The sequence below is a fragment of the Eschrichtius robustus genome, chromosome 13 (assembly GCF_028021215.1).
Source record: "Eschrichtius robustus isolate mEscRob2 chromosome 13, mEscRob2.pri, whole genome shotgun sequence".
NCBI lineage: Eukaryota > Metazoa > Chordata > Mammalia > Artiodactyla > Eschrichtiidae > Eschrichtius > Eschrichtius robustus.
Genome location: NC_090836.1, coordinates 23,289,455 through 23,311,516, shown reverse-complemented (window position 1 = coordinate 23,311,516; position 22,062 = coordinate 23,289,455). Strand labels below are relative to the sequence as shown.

The following is a 22,062-nucleotide window of genomic DNA, read 5'->3' as shown; positions in this document are numbered from 1 at the left end:
ATTGTGTTGTAGATTGTCCTACCTGGTTGTAAAATATCAGATTCAGGAAAGTCATCAAAATTTGATGTATCATCAATGCTTTTGATTTCTATAGGGATTGCTGCTGGCCTTTCCCTATAAAAAGGTATTGAGTAACCATGGTAAGTTTTCTTGAATTCAGTTTTCCAAAACATAATCCTGCCTGCAAATTCTGCATGCTGTTCTACAGATATTAGAAGGGCCAAGGAAATTTATCATGGATTTGAAAATACCTGTAGTTAAGTGGATTTCATAGATGAGTATAATTTTTTTATTAAAATATTATCATTTACTTGGAATTTTTATTTCTTTGTACCAAGACTTTCTCATGCTGTCTTTTTAAAGAGGAAAAATAAGAGTTAATGAAAGGGAAAGCAGAAAAGATTTTATTTAAAGAACTTTATCATCATATAAAGTACCCTAGATATTGTGGGGACTGGATCCTACCTAGTTAATTCAGGAATAGAATTCTTCTAGTAGAGGATCCGTAAATCAAGTCATTTAGGAAAATAAGGGGCTCAAAGAGTGAAGGGACTACACATTTGTGATGAAATCTGAATCCAAAAACTTCTCAGTCATATAAATGTTAAGGGAATCAGGGACATTAGGTTAAAAAAATACTAAGTCATGAAAATGCCTTCTTATCATGCTAAAAATAGTTAAAAGAATTTATCAATTTTTTTTGCTTCTATTTTTTTAACAAGTACTTATTGGATCTTTTAGGTGATAAGTTTACAAAATTATGTAAGAGCATGTATATATTTTCCCCAGAATTATTCTAACCTATTTATACTTAATGTACTAACTTAATAAATGTACATTAGTTGAGTGTAAAGAAGCATAGACCCTGGTGCCCTGAGATCTAATCCCTTGTCATTACTTAGCAGGATGACCGTAGGTACTGCGACTGTTCCCTAACATAAAACCAGGAGACTGGACTGGTAGTCTCTAAGCATCCTTCCAACTGTAACCGGCAGAAGCACAGTTCTGCTCAATGAGATGATGTATAGACAGTATAGTACAGTGTAGCAGGTCAGAGTCAGGACTCTAGAATCAAACTGCCTGGCTCTAGTTCTAGTTAGATCATTCACTAGCTGAGGCACTGCAGGCAGATTACTTCTCTGTGACAGGTTTATTATGAGGATAAGATAAGAAATGCACATAAAGCACTTAGAACAGTGCTGCACATACAATAAATGATCCCCCCAAACTGGCTATAATCAGGTAGAGTGCCTAGCATATCATAGAAGCTCCAGTGAAGATCTCCAGTGAAGGGACACATAGGCTGTCTTGAAAGTGAAAAGGGTCTGGCTAGGCAGGGCAAGGGCAGGGGCAGGGAGGTGAAGAGCATTTTCACCAGAATGACGAGCAAATGACAAAACCCTGGGGTGGGAGAAGTGGGAAAGACCATACAAGATGCAGCTTGTACAGATGAGGCAAGAGCCACATCCTACGATCCTGAAAAGCAGTTAAGGATCCTTAGTTTTATTCTAAGTGCAAAGAGAAGGAAGAAAACAGCACGATCAGACTTGTTTCTAAACTGTTGCTGTCTGAGGAATAGACCAGAGCCACTGAAGGTGGTTTGGCCACAGACTGAATAAAGGCCAATGCTCACACGAACAGCTGTAAGCAAATTCTTAAAAGTTACTTGCATTATTTAACTTTCCCCACAATGTTTAAAAGAGGGACTGTATATTCTTACAAATTAATGAAGGAGACACAGTATGGTATATTAATTAGAGGACAAAAATGAGGCGTTATAGAGTCAAATGTAATTATATCTTTGTTGTGCAAACAGTCTTCGTCATGTAACTCTGAATATCAAAATCTAAACAGGGGCACAATGTGTGCTTTTTCCTTGAAGTGGACATTAGATAAAATGAGTCATTTAGCTGTAGCCACTATAGTCTCACTCATTTATATAATCCAGAGAACACTGATTTATCACATTATCACAATGCTACTTCTTGTATTTAATCTAGCAGAATCAAAGAAAAATTAATCACCAAATCTAGTAAAGAAGTTTTTACTCAGACCTCTCCTACTCAAAGCCTATAAACATACCTGATGTGCCCCCAATCTACACCTTCAAAAAAAGGATGACTTTTTATTTCTTCTACTCCACTATTCCCAATTCTATTTTCAGAATCAATACAAAACCTGGGAAATGGAAACAGAGAAATTATCAAATGCAGATTACATCTAAAGTAGTCTATTTGCATGATTTCAAACATTTCATCTTTTTTTTCTGTTTACTGAAGTTAACTCTATTGTGGGAGATGTGGGAAAAATAGAAAACATCTATAATTGCACTACTCAGACATAACTACTATAAACACTGAAGCCATTTCCCTCTAGTCTTTTAATATAATTTTTACAATATTGTGTTGATAAGTAGTTACCATTTTAGGACTATTTTTTTCACTTAGAACATTTCTCAAAGTCATTAAATATTTTTCTGTAACTTCATTTTTCTGAAACTTACACATGGAAACACTACAATTTATTTAGCCAGTTCACTATTGTTGAACATTTAGAAGGTTTTCAATTTTTCATTACTAAAAACAATATCAAGATAACATACTGTACCTACATCTTTACACACATCTGATTATCTGCATATGCGAAATTCCTAGAAGTAGAATTGCTGGGTCAAAGGTCATAGACAGTTGAAGATTTTGTATAGTATGCTGCCAACTGGCTGTTCCCATGGGTTGCCCAATTTATATTCCTTCCAGCCATTTACAACAGAGCCTAAACACTTCATCTTAGTTGAGAAACAGAATGGAATCTTGTGCTTAGAAAAGGTTTCATATAGAGACTTTTGTGATATGAACTGCTACTAAGAATTTATTTTCCCTTTCTCTTGAGGAGATAGGGATAAGGTCATTGTATTTTAACAGGAGTGACCTCTGAAATAATACAAGGCCTCTTCCCTCTTCTTAACTCTGACTTTTTTTCCTGCATAATTCCTTTTAAGAGTCTGCATTTTTAAAAAACACCTTTTCTTTACTGATGCCTTTGACTGTATAGATCAGTGATAGTCTTTTTCCTCCCACAAAGCTGAAATAGGCAATTTAGTCTTTTAGGTCCCTGTGAAGTTTTAAGATACCACAAACTCTTCTAGGGATTTAACTACTAACCTAAGAATTAAGTCCTTGGCTTTTTCAGATATAGGCACCTCTGGAGGAAATACCAGAGTTTCTTTCCAGTTCATCACTTTCCTATATGTTTCTTGAGGTGTTTCAGAGCAGAAAGGTGGATATCCTACGTATCAGAGAAAACAAGTTTCATGAGCTTTTATGATCAAATATGCTACACCTATTATATGTGTGTCACAAGAAACAAAATAGCCCTGGGTGCTCCGCTTAACAATAAAAAATACCACCATTCAGCCATTTATAATAAAATTGCTAATAAAGTCAATAAAATAAAGAATTTAAAGCATTGCCCCTCTTCTACCTAAAAGGCCATGCAGACACAATTTTGATACATGGGAGTTCCAGTTAAATGCCCCCTTCCTGACAGAGGATCCCTGGAGAGCTCACTGATATTTATCAATGTGTATTTAACATTGGCGGATGTCAGAAATCAGTTTAAAGAGTTCAGATATTTCAGCCCATAATATCTACAATATGTTCATCAGTGGCACTCAAGGAAATTTATATGGTATGTACATAAATGAATGATAAAACTTACCTATTAGCATTTCATACATAATTACTCCCAAAGACCACCAGTCACACAATTTGTTGTACCCAGTCTGCATGAACACTTCTGGAGCAATGTAATCTGGTGTCCCCACTGTGGAATATGCCTGCAAAGGAACAGCTTGTCAAATCAATGTTCTCAATGTTTTTTTTTTTAAAGATCCAAGTATGGCTCACTACTGGAAAAACCAATATATACAGAAGTTAGTTTTTCATTTAATACTTGTTTTGCATGTTTATCATGTATAAGGCTTGGTGATAGGCACTGAGTCAGATAATATGTTATTTAAGACATGATGTCTGTCCCCCAAAGAGCTCAACAACGTTATTTATGTATTTAGCCCTAAATCCATTCCAAAAAGAATAAAAAGCTTGTGCCCAGTAGGCCTGGCTTCCCCACTCACTAGTAATGGGCTCTCAGGCAAGTTATTCAACCTTTCTGAGCCTCAGCTTCTGCTTACATAAAATTGGAGTAATAATACCTGCCCTAACAGAGTGGATACGAGGATGAAACAAGCAAAGGAATGTGTTTGTAAACTACAGCCTACTATATAAACGTCAGGTATTTTCATTATAAACTCATTTCCAGGGCACTTCTTATCCATTAGAAAGCAATGCAGTTTTTCATTCTTAATTCATATAAAATCTTACAAAAACTTTCTTTAAGGCAATGATTTTCAACTACAGGTAGTACTCTAAGGGCCACCTGAAAATGTGGAAAATGTGTGACAGCAGATTTTGACATTTCAATGACCTGGGGGAAGACATGATTAGCATATAGTGGGCAGGGGATACAGGTTCTAAAGGAATTTCCTGCCCCAAATACCAAGAGTCCCCTCTGTTTCTTCACTGGGAAACACTGATGTAAGTCATGATGATGGTCACGAGAATAATAAAACCTGCACATGAGTAATCAGTGTGAATATTCTGTAATCAGGGGGTACAGAATTCCCACCATAGCTTTAGGCAGTATTCATTTTTCCCTTTAAAAGTAGGAAATACTACAATTCTTTTCTCAATTGTAAAATCTGATCTAGAAGTGACACATTTAAAAGTAGAAGGAAGATTCTGTCATTAATGCATAGCTCAAAACATTTAAAAAAACTTGTAAAAACACCGAAATGTTTTACAAGCACAAAAAGTTTACTTGGGCTAATGAGAGAATGAGCTCAATAATGCAAAGGTCATTTTATTTGCTTTGAGAGGGTATCAGACTCTTGCCTTTCAGTCTATTTACCTTCCTGAGGGACTGCTGAATGAGTTTCTCTTCATCACTTGGTTGAATTTAACAAATATTTACAGAGTGTCCATATGTACCAGGCCTTGTACAAGAAGTTAGGAAATTAAAGTCAAAAGGCACATTCCTAACCTTGACAATGTTCATGGACCTAGTTAAGAGGATAAAGGGAAAGAGGAAAAGGGGCAAATGATTCTAATATTTGCTGAGTAATGGAGGAGAAATAGAGTGGGGTTCAAAACAGACAGTGTTGTTCCACGTTAAAGCAGTCATTAAGTTTATTTGCAGTAAAGTCTGCTTTCCAATTTTATTTTATCTATTTTATTGTAACACTGTTAACATGCCAAACTTTCTGTTTACTTTGTCTACGAAGTTCTTAGAAGCACACAATAACCTTACTTATACTGATTGACATTTGTTGCATCAGGACAGGTAGGGAAAATGGAAACATGAAAATCACACGGCATTTACTACAATTTACACTCATCTCGGTGAGTTTTATAGAAAATGCCAGTACTCGTAAACAGACAGATTAACTAATTACAGATATGCTTGATAAAATATTCTGAAGTGAAATCATAAAGTAAAAATCAGCATTTTCCTTTACAGGCAGGGAAATGTTACAGAGAAACTAAGAAAACTCTGTGATCCCGGAACAAGCTCTATCATTGCTATGAAGTAAGAACTAATCATTGTGAAGCTCCAAATTACCAAGCAAATACCACATGAGATTTTAGGACCAGGGCACAAAATTCTTTCTTCAACTCACCAGTTGCCTCCTGTTCTTCTTCCATGTTTCTGCTTTCCTCTTTGAGTTCATGTTCTGGAATGCTAATTTCAACAAGACAGAATTGTAATTACGAGGGAAAAACTCTTACCAGAAAACAAATTCACACATATCCATTGAAAATACATTGGTTTAAGAGGTGAGGAGAAGGAGAGAAGCTTCAGTTCTCAACAGTCCTGGATTAAACCAGCTGTACTACTTTAACCCCCAAAAAATCAAACTTACAGAAGTCACTTGGTGGGTTGTGTGTAAGATTTCTGTAGAATTCAGTCCTATGAGCCTTCTTTAATCCCGTGCACAAACCAAAATCAGATAATTTTACATGACCCTAAGGAAAAAAAGAAGAAAGACAAAACCTAGTAAAATCAATAGATTTTATTAACTTAGAGACAAAAGCCTCATTAAAAACTCTTCTAAATGCAATCATAAAAATTCTTAGCTTAGAATTCATACAGGTGAAATGTAAAATTATCAATGTTTGATGATGATTATTTTAAGGAGTAGAAAATGGAAGATGATAAAAAGACAGCCAGTTTTCCCTTGATGTCATTTCACTTCACAGCTCTCTCCTACCGTATCAGTCTATGAAATAATGTAGGTTAGCAATAATATAAATTGCAGTTGCCCATTTCCAATCACAAAATCACTTCTATTACTTCATAAAATAATCAGCAACCTAATAATTCACTTTATTCACATGCCTTGGCATCCAATAAAAGGTTGTCTGGTTTAATATCCCGATGGATGAAACCCAACTGGTGGATCGCATCTATTGCCAGAACAGTCTCTGAAATGTAGAACTGTGTTTCCTCTTCTGTCAAAGTATCTTTCTTCATTAGCAATGTCATCATGTCACCTAATTAAATGAGAATAAGTACCATGTGTTAGAAATGCCTCAAAAAGGGGAATGCCTTATAAAAGATTTCTTTGTAATATACAACATATGCCTGACTTTTGCATTTTATGATCTACCCAGTGTACCTCCAACCATCTCTAGGGCCCAATAAAAAAAGTGTCACTGCATAAGGAAAAGTTTCATGACATTTAATGGTTTTAAGGTAGACAGTATGTGAAATCAAATCAGAGCAGAGGTGATAAAGAAGTAATATCTACCACTCAACATCCAGAATAAGTGCCTGAGGAAAATATGTCAAAATGTGAGAATGAATCAGTGTAAGCACGCCTGGAAATGGGATATATTCTTTCAAATTCAGGTTTCAAAAACACTCAGTACTCTCTGGGCCAACAAAAATAGGTCATCATCCCACCAAAAGGGTCACTTCTAGACATTCTTTTGTTTTCAAGAAATTTTGCTCTTTTACAAGGGGCGAAGAATAAACACTGGTGAATTTACAACTCAGAATTGACAATTGTTGATATTTTTTCATGATGCTTCAAGTCTTAAAAAAAAAAAAAACAAAACCATGCAGATTCTTTGTCCTCCATTCCCATTCTATTCCCCTTTCCCTTTTTGCTGAGTAGCCATTATCACGGATTTGGTTTGGTGTGCATTCTTCCAGCTTATTTTTGAAGTATGTTTTCAAATACATATATATTAATCTATGAATTTACCATCTTTTGTATGTTTTTAAAAATTCCATAAGTAATATCAACTGTACATAATTCCACAGCTTGCTTTATTATTCTACTTTGTTTCTGAGATCCTACTGTTGAAATAGATAGAGCTCCTGACTTTTCACTACTGTAAAACATTTCATCACACAATTATGCCACATTTTATTTATCCATTCTTCTACTGATGGACATTCATCTTGTGTCTAGTTTTTCACTATTATGACACTGCTGCAATGAGCATCCTTTTACAGGCCTCTGGTGCACGTGCATTTTCAACTTTACTGGTATCTCTGAACTGCTCTCTGTAAGGGTTAGAGATTCCTTCGCACAGATGAGAGGCCCATTTCCCCCAGCCCCATCAGACTTTCAATGTTTTTACTAATCAGATGAGTGTGAAATGGAATCTCATTCTTGTTTTAATTTGCATTTCCCTGAATATGGGTGAAGTTGAACATTTTCCTATACATTTGTAGACTAACCAGAGTTTTCTTCTGTACACTGCCTACCATTTGCCCACTGGGTTGTTTGTCTTCTTCTTTAGTGACTTGTTCTTAACTCCAGACTTGTAAAGATCTAAATAATTATATACAGTAAACACAGAATGATAATATTTAAAATGTGCCAACTTTATCATTTCTTCAAAATAATCTGATTTGTGGTCCAAATTAGCATTATTATGGGAGGAACTATTAGAAAATCATGACTGTAAAACCTCAGAGCTAGGGATATAAAAGTAATCCTAATCAATAAAATTATAATTACATATAACAATGTGCTTGTGTCAGTCTGTCATTGCTATTGTTTGCTTTTACCTCCAGGGAGAAATTCCATGATTAGATAAAGGTTCCTCTTATCTTGAAAACTGTAAAACATCTTCACCACCCAGGCACCATCTGCTTCTACTAAAATATCTCTTTCTGCTCGGATATGGGCCACCTGGAAGAATGTATTTTGAAAAAATAATTGTAACACATTACACATTTTCCAAGCTTACTTCTTAACAATTATCATATTCTCATTAAATTTGGAGAAGCTCAGGAAATAGTTTATTTTAGCTGATATCTTTAGGCCTGAAAAGGTGGGATCACAAGGGGAAGCTGAGGCCTTTGAAGTAGGAAAATGATTAGTCTAAAATTTTTCTAACCAGAATCTCCACCTAGCCAAGGATCTTGGCTTTGTCATATAAATTTAGGGTCTGACTTTTAAAAGTTAAAAGTAGTAAGCAATGCCCTATAGATTGGTATGACAAAGTCTGGGTCCTTAGCAAACTATTTTTAACTCTTACTAGTCCAAAAAAGGGACTGACTTGGTCTTTAACCATTAGGTTGTTTTTTTAAGAAGGAGAAACATTTATAATAATTTTATATCATTTTGTTATATTGAACTTTTATAATATTTATAAACATCTACAGCAAATTATTATATAACTTTTTGGAATTTTGCTACTTACTTTTGTCAGACATATAATTACTAGAGCTACTATTACATGAACAGACTGAAAAATTTTATAAACTGAGTGATTTGTGGGGTTGGTATAATCAACTTTCAGATGCTTTTACACTGATATAGTTATACATTCTTTCTTCAAAGTTTAATTAATGATAGGATTTGATTTTATGCGTTTGCTATTTTCATTGTGCATCATTATGAACTCTGACCTAAAGCACACAAGAACACAGATTTTGTAAACCTTTTCATGACAACAAAATATGATCTGCTTAAATTATCTGGGATTATTGTATTATGATCTGATACAGTAAATGCTCTGAGATCAAAATCAAAGCACAAGAATAAACGTTAAAAACTTGATTTCTGGCATCAAAAACCTTAAAATCTCTCTGGACCTGTTTCATAAAGTGAAAAACGATACCAAAATTCTTACCTATTGCCTTTTACAAAGCATTTTAAGATGGTAAAGGAAAAACTTTTGGTGTTGCCTCTGTGGTTGTCAAGATAAACTTGGCTTGATTATTTTTAAGTATCTTAAAGCCAGACTACAGGATATGTTTTCAAAAATGAGCCTATGTTTCTAAAGTATAGGAAGTATCATGCACAGTAATCCAGTACCACAATAGTGGGGAGAAAAGCTGCTACTTAGTTTTGCAGAGTGGTTAGCATTCAAGTAAATGTGATAAAAACTTAAAATAATGACATATTAGAATTGAGTGGGGAAAAGGTTTTCTAAAATGAAATTCCATGGTGACAAAAGCAGATTAATTTATATAGGGGAAAAAACAACCCCAAGGTGCAAAACAGACTTGATGTTGGACTCCAGCGAGATTCTCCTGCAAAATATTCTAGACCAGGGCTGTCCAATAGAAATAAATGTAAGCCACGTACATCATTTTAAGTTTTCTAGTAGCCACACAAAAAGTAAAAAGAAATGGGTGAAATTATTTTTAACAATATAGTTTCTGTAACACCCATATATCCAAAATGTTGTAATTTCAGTATATAATCAATATAAAAATTATTGATATTTTACACTTTTTTTTTTTTTTGCACCAAATCTTCAAAATTTGCTGAGCATTTTCCATTCACAGCACATCTCAATTCAGACTAGCTACACTGAAGTGCCCAGTAGCCACACGTGGCCAGTAACTAAAGACTACAGCTGGAACTAACTGCTGCCTGTTGTTCTTCCTCTAAAACCCGACCCAGGACTAATCCCATATGGCTTAGTTAGAAGATTCCTGTTTATCTCCTCATCTCTGAGGATCAACATCTTGAGACAGACATTTATTCCCATCATTGTCTGCAATTCTCTAACACAGCTCAGTAGCTCGACCTTCCTTGTCTTCCGAACCGCTTCCCCCTGGAATCAGCCTGTGTTCAACAGAACCCCCGTCACCTCATCTCTGGATGGTTCCTGTCACCTTCTCATCCTAACTGAAATCAGGCTGTCCACGGAGCGTCCCGTTTTCCTGCAGAGTGAGTTGTCAGGAATGGCCTGCTTTCTCTCTCGTGTTTCTTGGTTTCCTGCTCGTCCTAAGCTGCTTCTGAACCATTGTGACACTTTCCTCATCCCCAGCTCCTCTGCGGGCATGCTGTCAGGCGCTGTCAGCTGTCGTCCTTCCTCCTGGTCAACCCCCTCAGTCATTCATGACTTCAGCTCATGGCTCACCAGCTTCCTTTCCATCCTTTCTGGTCATGGGTGCATTTCAAGATCCATAAGGACGAACCACCGAATACCCCCTGCACAGCTCCTGCATTCTTCCTCACCTCCAGTGATCTTTCCCTCCACTGAACCTCAGCCACGCGTGGTAATCTTCTTGTCCTTTTCATAACCAGTAACTGCCCTCCCTCTAAAACCTCCATTTTAAGGAACTCTGTTTCTGATCCCCACCTTTTATCCTCCCAGGTGTCTTATTCTTGTACTTCAATCTCCATTCCATGGACCCTACACCACTTTTTCTCTGTTACTCTCCTCAGAACCTCATTTCTTTCTCTACACGGCCTTGGTTCCATCATCATAATCACTCTTTTGCAAACAGCTTCAACTCCCTTGTCCCCCTCTCCCTCTGTTGTATTTCCCTGGCAAAATACCAACCCTAGTTAGGCCCAAATTTCTGCCTATTCTGTACCTGCCCCAGAGCAACTAAGTATTACCAGAGAAAAATCACCCAACGATACCAAGTGGTTTCACTTTACATTCATGATTGAAAATCTCAAGGGACATTCAACTGCAAGTCTGCTTTCCCACACTTCAAGTCAATAGTTGTGACTGTTTCACAACTTCTCTCTGCTTACACCTCCAACAAGCTACCTACCCCTCCTTTCCTCCTGCTGATGACCTCCTTTATTTGCACTCAGGAGGAACCTGGCACTTTACACGCCAGATCAACCACCCTGCAACCACCCTGTGTTTGTTCCTACTTTCTCTGCTTTTCCTCCCTGTCCTAATGAATAGGTCCCAGCTCCTATCAAAGATCAACTCCTCTGTCATCCTGTGTACTCCTGTAATTATCTGCCTTCTCTCTCCTGCATCTTCAGTTTTTCTCTCTCTAATGGATTCTTCCAATCAGCAATGCCTTAACAACAACAACAACAAAAAAACCAGCATTCTTTACCAAACTGTTCTTTGTTCTGCTTTACGTGAAAGACTTAATCTATACTCACGTTCTCCACTTCTTGCTTCCCATTTTCTTTCCCACTATTCCACTTAGGCACTCCAATCCACTGGAGCTGTCCTTCCCAAGTTATTCAGAATCTCCAACAGTGACACCCAGTGGCCTGTCTTCCTCTTGCCCCCTCTCTTCGCAGCATTCAACATACTTGACCATTCACCTTCTCCTTTGAATGCGTTCTTCTGCTGGCTCCCATAACACCATGTTCTCCTAGCGGTCTCCCTTAACTGAGCAGATGTTCCCTCTTGGTCTCCTTTCCTGGTTTCTCCTCTGCCTAGTGTTCCCTAAGGGCTTGGATCCAGGCCCTCTTCACTATATATTTGTTCCCTAGGCAATTTCATCTGTCCCATTACTTTAAATACTATCAATCTATTGATTACTTCTAAATTATATTTTTTTAAAAATTAATTAATTAATTAATTAACTTATTTATTTTTGGCTGCGTTGGGTCTTCGTTGCTGCACACGGGCTTTCTCTGGTTGTGGCGAGCGGGGGCTACTCTTCGTTGCGGTGCGCGGGCTTCTCATTGCAGTGGCTTCTCTTGTTGCAGAGCACGGACTCTAGGCGCACGGGCTTCAGTAGTTGTGGCTCGTGGGCTCTAGAGCACAGGTTCAGTAGTTGTGGCGCTCGGGCTTAGTTGCTCCGCGGCATGTGGGATCTTCCTGGACCAGGGCTCGAACCCATGTCCCCTGCATTGGCAGGCAGATTCTTAACCACTGCACCACCAGGGAAGTCCCTAAATTGTATTTCTAGTCAAACTTCTCCCCATATTCTAGCCAACTGTCAACATAATTATCTCTACTTGGATATCCAACAGGGAGCTCAAGCTTAATATGCCACAAAGAGAACGCTTGATTCCCAGTGTCACCAAACCTGTTCCTTCCTCAGTCTTTTCTACATTAGAAACTAACACCATCATGCATCCCACTCCCAAGTAAAACTCTAGGTATTATCCTTGATTCTTCCCTCCCTTTTCACTACCCTTACCTCTCCTCTCACCACCCCAACATAGAGTATGTCACAGAAAATACTGCTGGCTCTTCCATGGAAACATATACTTAATCTGTTTGACTTTTTTCCTCTTTGCTGTTGTATAAGCCACAATCACATCCTGGCTGGAATCGCTACACAGTCTCTCAAGTGTTCTCCCTGCTTCAACACTTGTTTGTCCTTCCAGCAAGCAAAGGGATTGATTCATCTTTGTAAAACATCCATCAGACATGACGCTTCTCTGTTTAAGCAAAACATGTCTTCCCACTGCATTCAGAGTAAGACACACACGCCATTTCTTGGCCTGCAAAACTCTGTGTGATCTGGTCCCTGCCTCCCTCTCCCCCTTCATCTCCAACCACTCTTCCCCCCACTGAATTCAGCCACAGTGGCTTCTTGCCGTCTCTGAGCAGGCCAAGATTATTCTTGCCTCAGGGCCTCTGCATTTGCTCCCCGGATCTTTGTTCTACCAGATCGTTAAATCTCATACTTTCTAATTATTCAGTCTCTCATCAATATTCCCTTCTCAGAGAACCTTCCCTCATCTCATTCTTCCTCCTAAAGCCAGGTCATCTGCATCACTTTATCCTTTTGTAAAATCTGTCTTCATAGTACTCATCAGAAATGACTATTTCAAATAGCTGTCTGCCCATTTTCCCCAAGACTGTCAGCAAACAAGAATCAGGTTTCTCCTGTTAATCACTGTACTCCCAGAACGTAGAATAGTATTTGACACATCATAGGCACGTAATAAATACTTGTTGAATAAATGGAATAGAAATAAAGTGAAACAGTGCAGTGAAAATTAAAGTGGGCCATATTTAAATAAAAATCAACATCATACTGCTATAATAACAAAGTAAGCTTTAGGTGGGACTAAAGACTGAAATCAAGTATTAGGTACAGAGAGGTGCCATCTCCCTCTTACCCTTGTTGAGTCCTTCACTAGCATATATATTCACTTAGGGTTCTACCCAGACTGGAGATACAGGTGAATGCATAAAATAATACTATTGATGTTTTCAGATTTATGGCCGCCCCATAAACTGCATCAAGTCACAGGAAACATGGAGAGAGCCCAGGAGTACAAAATTGGAGTGGTTACAGATTTTGGAAATATGTAAAATCAGCAAATTCTGAAGAGACTGGTTTGCTTATTTGACAGGTGACAGGGACTGAGAGAGCTGAGAACTGTCCTTTATTTTCACTGAATTCAGAGTAGAAGGTATTCTGTTATGGACTGAATGTTTTTGTCCCTCCTGAAAATTCCTACGGTGATGTGCTAACTCCCAGTGTGACTGGGTTTGGAGACGGGCCTCTAAGAAGGTAATGAAGGTTAGTGAGGTCGTAAGGGGGAGGGCTAGTGTCCTTGTATGAAGTGACCCCAGAGAGTCACACTCTCCCCTCTCTGTGCACACACCAAGGAGAGGCTATGTGGGGACTTGGTGAGAAGGCGGCCATCTGCAAGCCAGGAATAGCGCTCTCACCAGCAACCAAACCCTGCTTGCTCTTGGACTTCCAGCCTCCAGAACTGTGAGAAAAGAAACTTCTGTTGTTTAGGCCATCCGGTCTGTGGTATTCTGTTAGACATGTAAATCAGATTATGAATTTGGAAGAAATCTGAACTATAAGAATTGAGAAACAACAAAGCAGGCTACCAAAAGTCTACAGATAATATAGTAAGATGTGTAGGTTTCTTTTTAAAAGTCCCAGTTTTAGCACTTGCTCTAACACCTAGTCAGTGGACACCCCTTTGGCTACGTGTGTTAAAGAGCTCATACCTGCTCTTTTTCAAGCATATCAGATTTTCTCAATATCTTCATTGCATAGATATGGCCTGTATCTTTCTTCTGGACCAGCCGCACCTAGAATGTAAAAATTCATATCACAAATGTCAAACAATCACTACTATTTGTTTAGGAGTGAAAGGTAGCCTCCTTTAAAGAAAGCAGTGTTGTAGTTTGCTGTTGCTGGTATTTTAGAAATTCTATTAAAATTAAGCTATTTTAATACACATTTTAATATATTACACTACTTTAATACATATTAAGTTATTTTAATACATATTCTGAACTATCTTAAGATACATATGTTCAACAGCAGTGCCTTTAAAAAAGAAGCACACCTCTCCGAATGCTCCTCTTCCTATAACTTTCAGAGACTCAAAGTCATCCAAGCCAAGTCTGGTCCGCTTGAGCCGTAAGAACTCTGTTTCCTTGCGAGCATGTTGTGATCGGCGTAACTTTTTCTATTAAAAAAGGACAGTTTAAAAGGATGATTTTAAAATCAGATTATTTCAAAGGAAGCCTATAGTATTAAAAGATGAGATATATTATAATGAGGGTAATGTATCTAAATATTATATACTGGTGCTATAACTTATTTACCAAAGTTGAATATTTATTAAGCATGGAAAAAATAAAATAATCCAAAAACAGCATTTTTAAATTTTTAACAGTTGATAAATCTTTATTCTTGAGGCAGACTCCATTAAATATTTCATCTTAACTAGTTCACATATTCTTTCATTTTTATGCTAAATTAATTCAAAAACAAAAATTAAACTTTAGGAAATGCTAATAGTATACTGATATTGATTTTTTACTGTCAAGAAATCTACTTTGCTTCAATTCCCTGATTTCCAAGGTTGCTGTCACAACTACTGAGACTTGTGACACCGAAATAACACAACAGCAATATTTCCATACAGATTTATTTATGGCAGAATCTATTCTTGGGCAGATTTTTAATAAAGTGCTTGAGACTTGTCACACAACTTCTTGAAAATATGAAATTGCAACAAAAAAAATTATACAAAGCATCCTTTAAAATATCCAAGTCAAGAATTTCATAATTCATTCTCCAAAGATTACAAAAAATACTATTAATAAGAAACATTATGAAATACCTGAAGGTTACACTTGGAATGGGCATTTATTTAAACAAAATTGAAGTTCTAAACCTCATTTTTCCCCTCACCAAACAAAATTCTCTTTTTTTGACATAGAATTATGTCAAATTACCTCTCCTAGTAGAGGTCACTTAGAATAGGTAATGAACAAAATCAGGGAAAAAATTAAACCCCGGTTCATCTTCAACTGAACCCTATCAAGCTTTCAGTGGTTCAGGTCTGAGGAGAAAATAAGTCAAAATGACTGAAACTGTTCAGAAACATTGCTCCTGAATGAAGTGCAAGATATAACCACTGAGTAGTCCCTTCCTACCCCTGTGTACATCTGTTTCCAAAAGGGTAAGGTGAACTATTAATTAGAAATACGCAAGTATGGGCTTCCCTGGTGGCGCAGTGGTTAAGAATCCGCCTGCCAATGCAGGGGACACAGGTTCAAGCCCTGGTCCGGGAAGATCCCACATGCCGCGGAGCAGCTAAGCCCGTGCGCCACAACTACTGAGCCTAAGCTCTAGAGCCCGCGAGCCACAACTACTGAGCCCGCGAGCCACAACTACTGAGCCCACGTGCCACAACTACTGAAGCCCACGCGCCCAGAGCCTGTGCTCCGCAACAAGAGAAGCCACTGCAATGAGAAGCCTGCGCACTGCAACGAAGAGTAGCCCCCGCTCACCGCAACTAGAGAAAGCCCGCACGCAGCAACGAAGACCCAACGCAGCCAAAAATAAATAAATTAATTTATTAAAAAAAAAAAAAGAAATATGCAAGTATGTATCATTAATTCAATGGAATTCTGATACTTCTAACAAAGTGAATCTAAGAGGATAAAATTAGGAAATATATCTTCAATCTAAGCATCTTTAAACAGCTAAGTGAAGTCACATCAATGGTGGAAACAGTGAAGACCTTCTTTGTTTAAAAATGCCTTTTGAATAATAATGTTGAAAAATGAATTATTAGTAAAACAAAACAGGAGAGCTCAAAAGTAGCTTTTCAACTATGTATCTAATAAAAAAAGGCCACATGGTGGCACTATACCACCATCTTTCAAAACAGCAAAGACCTTTTTATAATTACATAAATGAACAGATATAAGAATTTTGAAAGGCATTCTGGATTTATGACTTTATGGATTATAAAACAGTGTGCAGTTGGATGTAGTTCAGAAACTTGTCTAATCTGAATGGAAAAGATGACCTCATCACACAGTTTCATAAATTATGCTCAAAATCGACAGACAAGAGAGACAGCCAAAGAAAATAATGCTTATTAGTATTTGATAGGTTGTGTAGTGCAGTAAGTAAATGATGTTTGTGTAGTTTTGGGGACAGCTATTAAATGGCAAAAAGGGAGATCACAGTGTATGGAATATATAATCCTACAAAAAAGGGAAATCACCTACAGCATTGTTAGAGTACTTTAAAAAAAAAAAAAATCTATCCATGATATTAGAGTCAGTGTTGTAGTCCAGAGAGAGCTGAAACAAGTTCACATTAAACTACAAAAAAAAAAAAAATCGATGAAAAATCACTGATACATCTGCTCACAACCTGTGTAGATTAAGTCACCTTGAAAAACAAATAACATTTTTGTGGTAATCACATTCTTTCCTCTCCAAAGACAACAACAAAACTCTGTGGACAGGCTTAACATCTCATGGCTCTCTTGCAGCTTAAACTTGCCCAGTTTGGTTTTCCATTAGAGTAAATAATATTCATGTTTGATGGGATTTTAAGTGCGATGAAACTAGAAATACGCCATTTTCTTTTTTTTCTCCATTCCTTTTCAAATTGGCGTTCTTCAAACTCTCAATCTGTAGGGTGCTCAGTTTTTGCAGAAGACAGTGTACACATAAGTTTTAAGATAAGAAAGGGTCAGCTAACAACTTCATCTCAGTATAAATGCTTTTTAAGGCCACGTTATATATGGTTGAGTTTTCACAAATAACTTTCACAAATTATTTCACAAATAACTTTCTATTACAGAATGAATTAAGGATGAATTTATTTTTATAAAACAATTTTACTTTGAAAAGACCCACCCTACATAAAGATAGTTCCAAAATACTGTAAATTAGATTGAGAGACCATGTCTATTTTATAGAATGTGACAGCCTGGGACCTAGTATGGGGCCTAACAAGAAGCATTTGTGGAATTCAAATACCTTTACCAAAAATTTTAGATGTTTTATAAATGGTTATAATGGGCCAATGAGCATTTTTAGGGGTAAAATCACCTCATATTTTCTGCAAGTTATTTAAGGAGAAACAAAGAAAACAGCTCTAGATGTACTTAGTACTTCCTGGTGTGAACCAGAGATTACAAGCCAGAAGCTATAAGCTGTACTCAACTCACAGGATGCATTTGATTTGGGCCCCCAAGTTGTTTTTAAATCACTCTAATGACTTGCCAATATTTTAAAAAGCGAGTGTTTTCATAAAAGTCCAGGTTTCCAGCTTCTCTTGAAAAACAGGAACTGGGCCTCACTGGGCCAACGGTGCAGCCCCCTTGGGTGGGCAGCAAGCAGCTCTGGAACCGGTCAGTCCCTATCAAGGCGCCAGTCACCGGGCGACAGGTATAATCGGGCTGGTGCTCTTGTTTTCTTTCAGTGAAGTGAAAAGTGGTATGTCTTTATCAAAAGATAAACTGTGAGGAGCCAATCTTTTAGAACAAGGCAAAAAAAGAATCTATTTCTTTGTGGAAATGAAAAAAAAATAAGAGTTGAATATGCAAAGTTTGTTAGATCAAAAGAATATAACCTAAGACGCCACTATGAAACAAGCGTGGCCAGCTTTTCTCATTTATGTTACCTGCTTGGCCCTTGGACATCTGCTTTCATACAGTTCATTATTAAAGTTCAATAGTCTTCGTATATTCATTATTTTGGACATACCTCTTAATGATCATGTAAATTCTACCTATTTCTTTAAGATTCAAATCAATTGTTACTTCTTCCATGAAACCTTTTCTGATCCCCTGAATTAGGGGGGAAAAAAACTCCGTATTTTCAAAGTTTGCCACATTCTATCACGTGTACATATCTTTACACACACACGTAATCTTTCCTTCCAATCTGTAAACTCTTTAGGGAGAGATCCATGGTCCATTTGTTCATTTATTCACCAAATATTTATTCTCACCCTCTGACAGCCCTGGAGATGTAAGGAGTTTCTACTCTGGGAAGATGGTATTTTAAGGCTGCCACAGGGACAGGAACAGAGTTCTGTCCCAGTGGACATGATGCCTGAAGTGAGATGGAAAGAGTCTTGAAGAATAATGAGACTCAGGCAGGAGGAAGGAAGAGTTCCAAGCAGCAAAATAAAGCACGGGAAAAGGTCCACAGGCAAGAGTGTGGAAATGAAAGTAATTTGACATTGTTGGTCAGCCTGGCGGTAGGGTGACAAGAGATGAGGCTAGAGAGAGGGAAGCAGGGGCCCAATCATAAAGGGCCTTGTACACCCATGTTAAAGAGTTAGCCTTATCCCAAGAGTACTTGGGAGCCAGTGAAGGGTATTAAGCAAAAGAGTGACATGGTCAAATCTGGTTTTTGACAGATAACCCTGGTTGAAGTGTGTAGAAAAACTGGGAGTGGGAATGTGGCTGAGAATGGAGGAAGAGAGACCAGTTGGGGGCAGTGATTCTTCAGGTGAAATACACGGGGTAGTTTAAACCACTGGGTTCATGGCACCAGACTAGTGAACTGGTGGTTTTAAGAAATATTTAGGAAAAATTTAAGGAAATTTGGCAACTGATCAATTATTCTTGAAGCCCTCTTTTCTTATTCCTCACACTAGATACTATTCACTGAATATATATATGTTCTTGGAATTAAAAAAAAAAAAACAACTGCCCCCTTTCAAAGATTTCCATCACAGCAACAAAGTAAGAAGCCCACGTTCAAATATGAAACCCACATTATCTAAGTTATAAAATCATCTGATATCATTACAAGAAAAAGTCACTGGGGTTGCTTTCGTACAGTAGTTTTTCCCCCTTTTATTGAGATATTATTGACATATAACATTGTGTAAGTTTAAGGTATACAATGTGATGATTTTGTTTTTTTTCTTTTTTGGCCATGCCACTCGGCTTGCGGGATCTTAGTTCCCCTGACCAGGGATGGAACCCAGACCCCCTGCAGTGGAAGCGTGGTGTCCTAACCACTGGACCATCAGGGAAGTCCCTACAATGTGATGATTTGATACAGGTATATACTGTACATGTGAAATGATGACCACAATAAAGTTAGTTAACACGTCCATTACCTCACATAACTATTTTTTTTTCTGTAGTGAGAGCATTTCAGATTTAGCAACTTTCAATTATATAAGAGTATTGTTAACTAGAGTCATAGTAATTACAGCTTACGTTACCTCTTCATCTGCTAATCCTTCTTCTTCCATAGCCACTTCTAATTTCTTCTGCCTTTTCAAAAAAAATTATTTAAATTTTAATATGTACCTAAGTATTCCCATTTAATAAATGTACATTTATTTTTTCAAGTTTACACTCAGTTTGCCATGCTAAAAAAATCTTTCAAGTTGAATCAAAATAATCTTAAGAATAGTGACTAATATATATAAATATATATGCACATATAAATATTTCTTTCTCAAAATATAAATACAGTCCAGAATTAGCTGCCTCATACTAGCCAAATGAATAATTTACTTCTAAAGCTGCCTAAATGAATTGTTAGCAAAGGTGACTCATGTTCTAATACAGTAAACTCTGTTATCTAATGTTCAAATCTCCAAAATCATTAACATTTATCAGAGTTTATACTAGATGTATAAAAAGGTAACTACAGTGACTAAAAGTAAAAATTTTTAAGGTGGATATCCCTGTGCTTGAACCTTGGTTTTAACGCTTATTAGCTAAAGGAGCTTGTCTAAGTGCTTCACTTAAACACTAAACTTGATTTTCCTAATTAATCACAGAAAGATGTTCAGTGCAATTAAGTATATTTTATTCTAATTCTTGGAAAATTGGGAAGTCATATACGTACATTAAAAAATAACCCATTAACTACCAGAACATTTGCTTTTCTAGGTATAGCCAAGTTCAGTTCTTCAATATTTTAAAATGCACCCTTAAAGTTACTTAAGCTACGGGTGAGGGGGGTGATGGATGAAGTAACTAGTAACCAGAGAGAGAGCTGTGGTACACATTTTGCAACTCATTTCCAAGTGACTATTAGTATTTTATTTCTATGGTATTGCTCTTTTTCCTAAAGATAAACCTGGGAGAGCTCTTCCTAATTAGTTTTGGAGCATACCAGATAAAGACTAACTTTCAAGGATTTATCCAAATGGGTATAAGGGCTGAGGATTGAAACCATCATACAAATCTTCTGGCATTTGTTGTTTATGACAATATGTCCAAAGATAAGCTCTTTCCTAAACCACTGTTAAGATCCTTTTTATTTCTTATGGAAAATTCATAACAAAAATACCTAAAGCCTGTTCATAAATCAGCACCTAAAAGTATACCCTCCACTGACTTTCTCAATTCTAGTAATAAGCAACTACCCTGATGCTAATCACACTGATTTTTTTCTTTTTTTACACATTATTCACCCAAGCCCAACCCTTCCAATGGACTAAGTTCCTAATGCTGGATTCTGTGCCTGCCATCAGGCACCTCCAGGAGCCACAGAGCTGCTTGTTGAATGATTTGAGTTTTCTTCTCTGCAGGAAGACTCCAAAGAGTAAGAGGACCATTAACCCAGGAGGACTATCAATATACGAACAACTTTATTCTTCTGGCAAATCCCTACTGTCCCCTTTCCTCAATCCTTGCTAAAGCTAATATTTCAGTAAATTATCCCTCCTTCTGGGGAGAGATGCAATAACTTTTATCCACTTCCATACCTAAATGAGAAGACCCATGGACTTCTCTTGTACCTTTCTAAAAAATAGCTTTCCTTCTAAAATGATCTTATGCTTTGTTCTGATTGGTACTTTATTTGTCTTATGCATTTATCCAGTTAATTAAGCCTTAAAAATTCATCACATGTTTCTTAAAGTATAAGCTTTTAGAAAATAGCTGACTATTTAATTCGAGTTCCATGGCACCACCATGCTTTTTTTTTTTTTAAATAAGAGTAGATACTTTTATTCCTATTTTCCTTTGTTTGGGAACAGAGGGCAAGACTGAATTATTTTAAGGTTTCAGCAATAAAAGACAATGAACCTTTAAAATTCTGATGAATAACTTGAGTGACTGTCAAAAAAATATAGGTCTTTCCTTCCTTGGTTCTCTTTTACTTTATTCAGTCTCCCTTGATGATCTGCTCACTTCCAGAGACTTTCATTACATTTACAATTAGCATAATTTCTTACATGTTTGGATTTATTTCTAATTTATGGTGTGGTTTCTACTTGTGCCTGCCTTTTGGTATTTCAGTTTTTCTTTTTCCCTTGGCTTCTTCTGAACTTATTTTTCCCCCATCCATTTTCTTTCCTTCTGTTAGTTTGAAAGTTACAAACTCTATTTTTATTCTTTTAGTGGCTACCCTAGAAATTACATGTACACTTAATTTGTCAAAGCCTGAAATTAACCAATCTTTACCCCTTTCTGTGTTGTATCCCTATCCTTAGAGACACATTGATCTCTAAGGACAATTTAATTCCACTTACTTCCCTCTTGACTGACAGTCTACTGCAGGAAAATATATTTTTTAAAATACATATGACATTATCATTATT

At 37.0% G+C, this 22,062-nt stretch overlaps 1 protein-coding gene across 1 annotated transcript in view; it reads right to left on the bottom strand.

The window, feature by feature from the left end:
- The window catches only part of STK38L (serine/threonine kinase 38 like), a 78,967-nt gene that overhangs the window by 2,706 nt on the left and 54,199 nt on the right, over positions 1-22,062 (bottom strand). The window contains exons 3-13 of the mRNA XM_068560815.1: positions 19,726-19,777; positions 14,570-14,692; positions 14,226-14,309; positions 8,140-8,263; positions 6,454-6,608; positions 5,978-6,080; positions 5,735-5,796; positions 3,718-3,835; positions 3,162-3,285; positions 2,083-2,178; positions 23-114 (exon numbers count right to left, since the gene is read on the bottom strand). Of these exons, the coding sequence (XP_068416916.1) occupies positions 23-114; positions 2,083-2,178; positions 3,162-3,285; positions 3,718-3,835; positions 5,735-5,796; positions 5,978-6,080; positions 6,454-6,608; positions 8,140-8,263; positions 14,226-14,309; positions 14,570-14,692; positions 19,726-19,777 (1,133 nt within the window). The remainder of the gene's footprint in view (positions 1-22; positions 115-2,082; positions 2,179-3,161; positions 3,286-3,717; positions 3,836-5,734; positions 5,797-5,977; positions 6,081-6,453; positions 6,609-8,139; positions 8,264-14,225; positions 14,310-14,569; positions 14,693-19,725; positions 19,778-22,062) is intronic.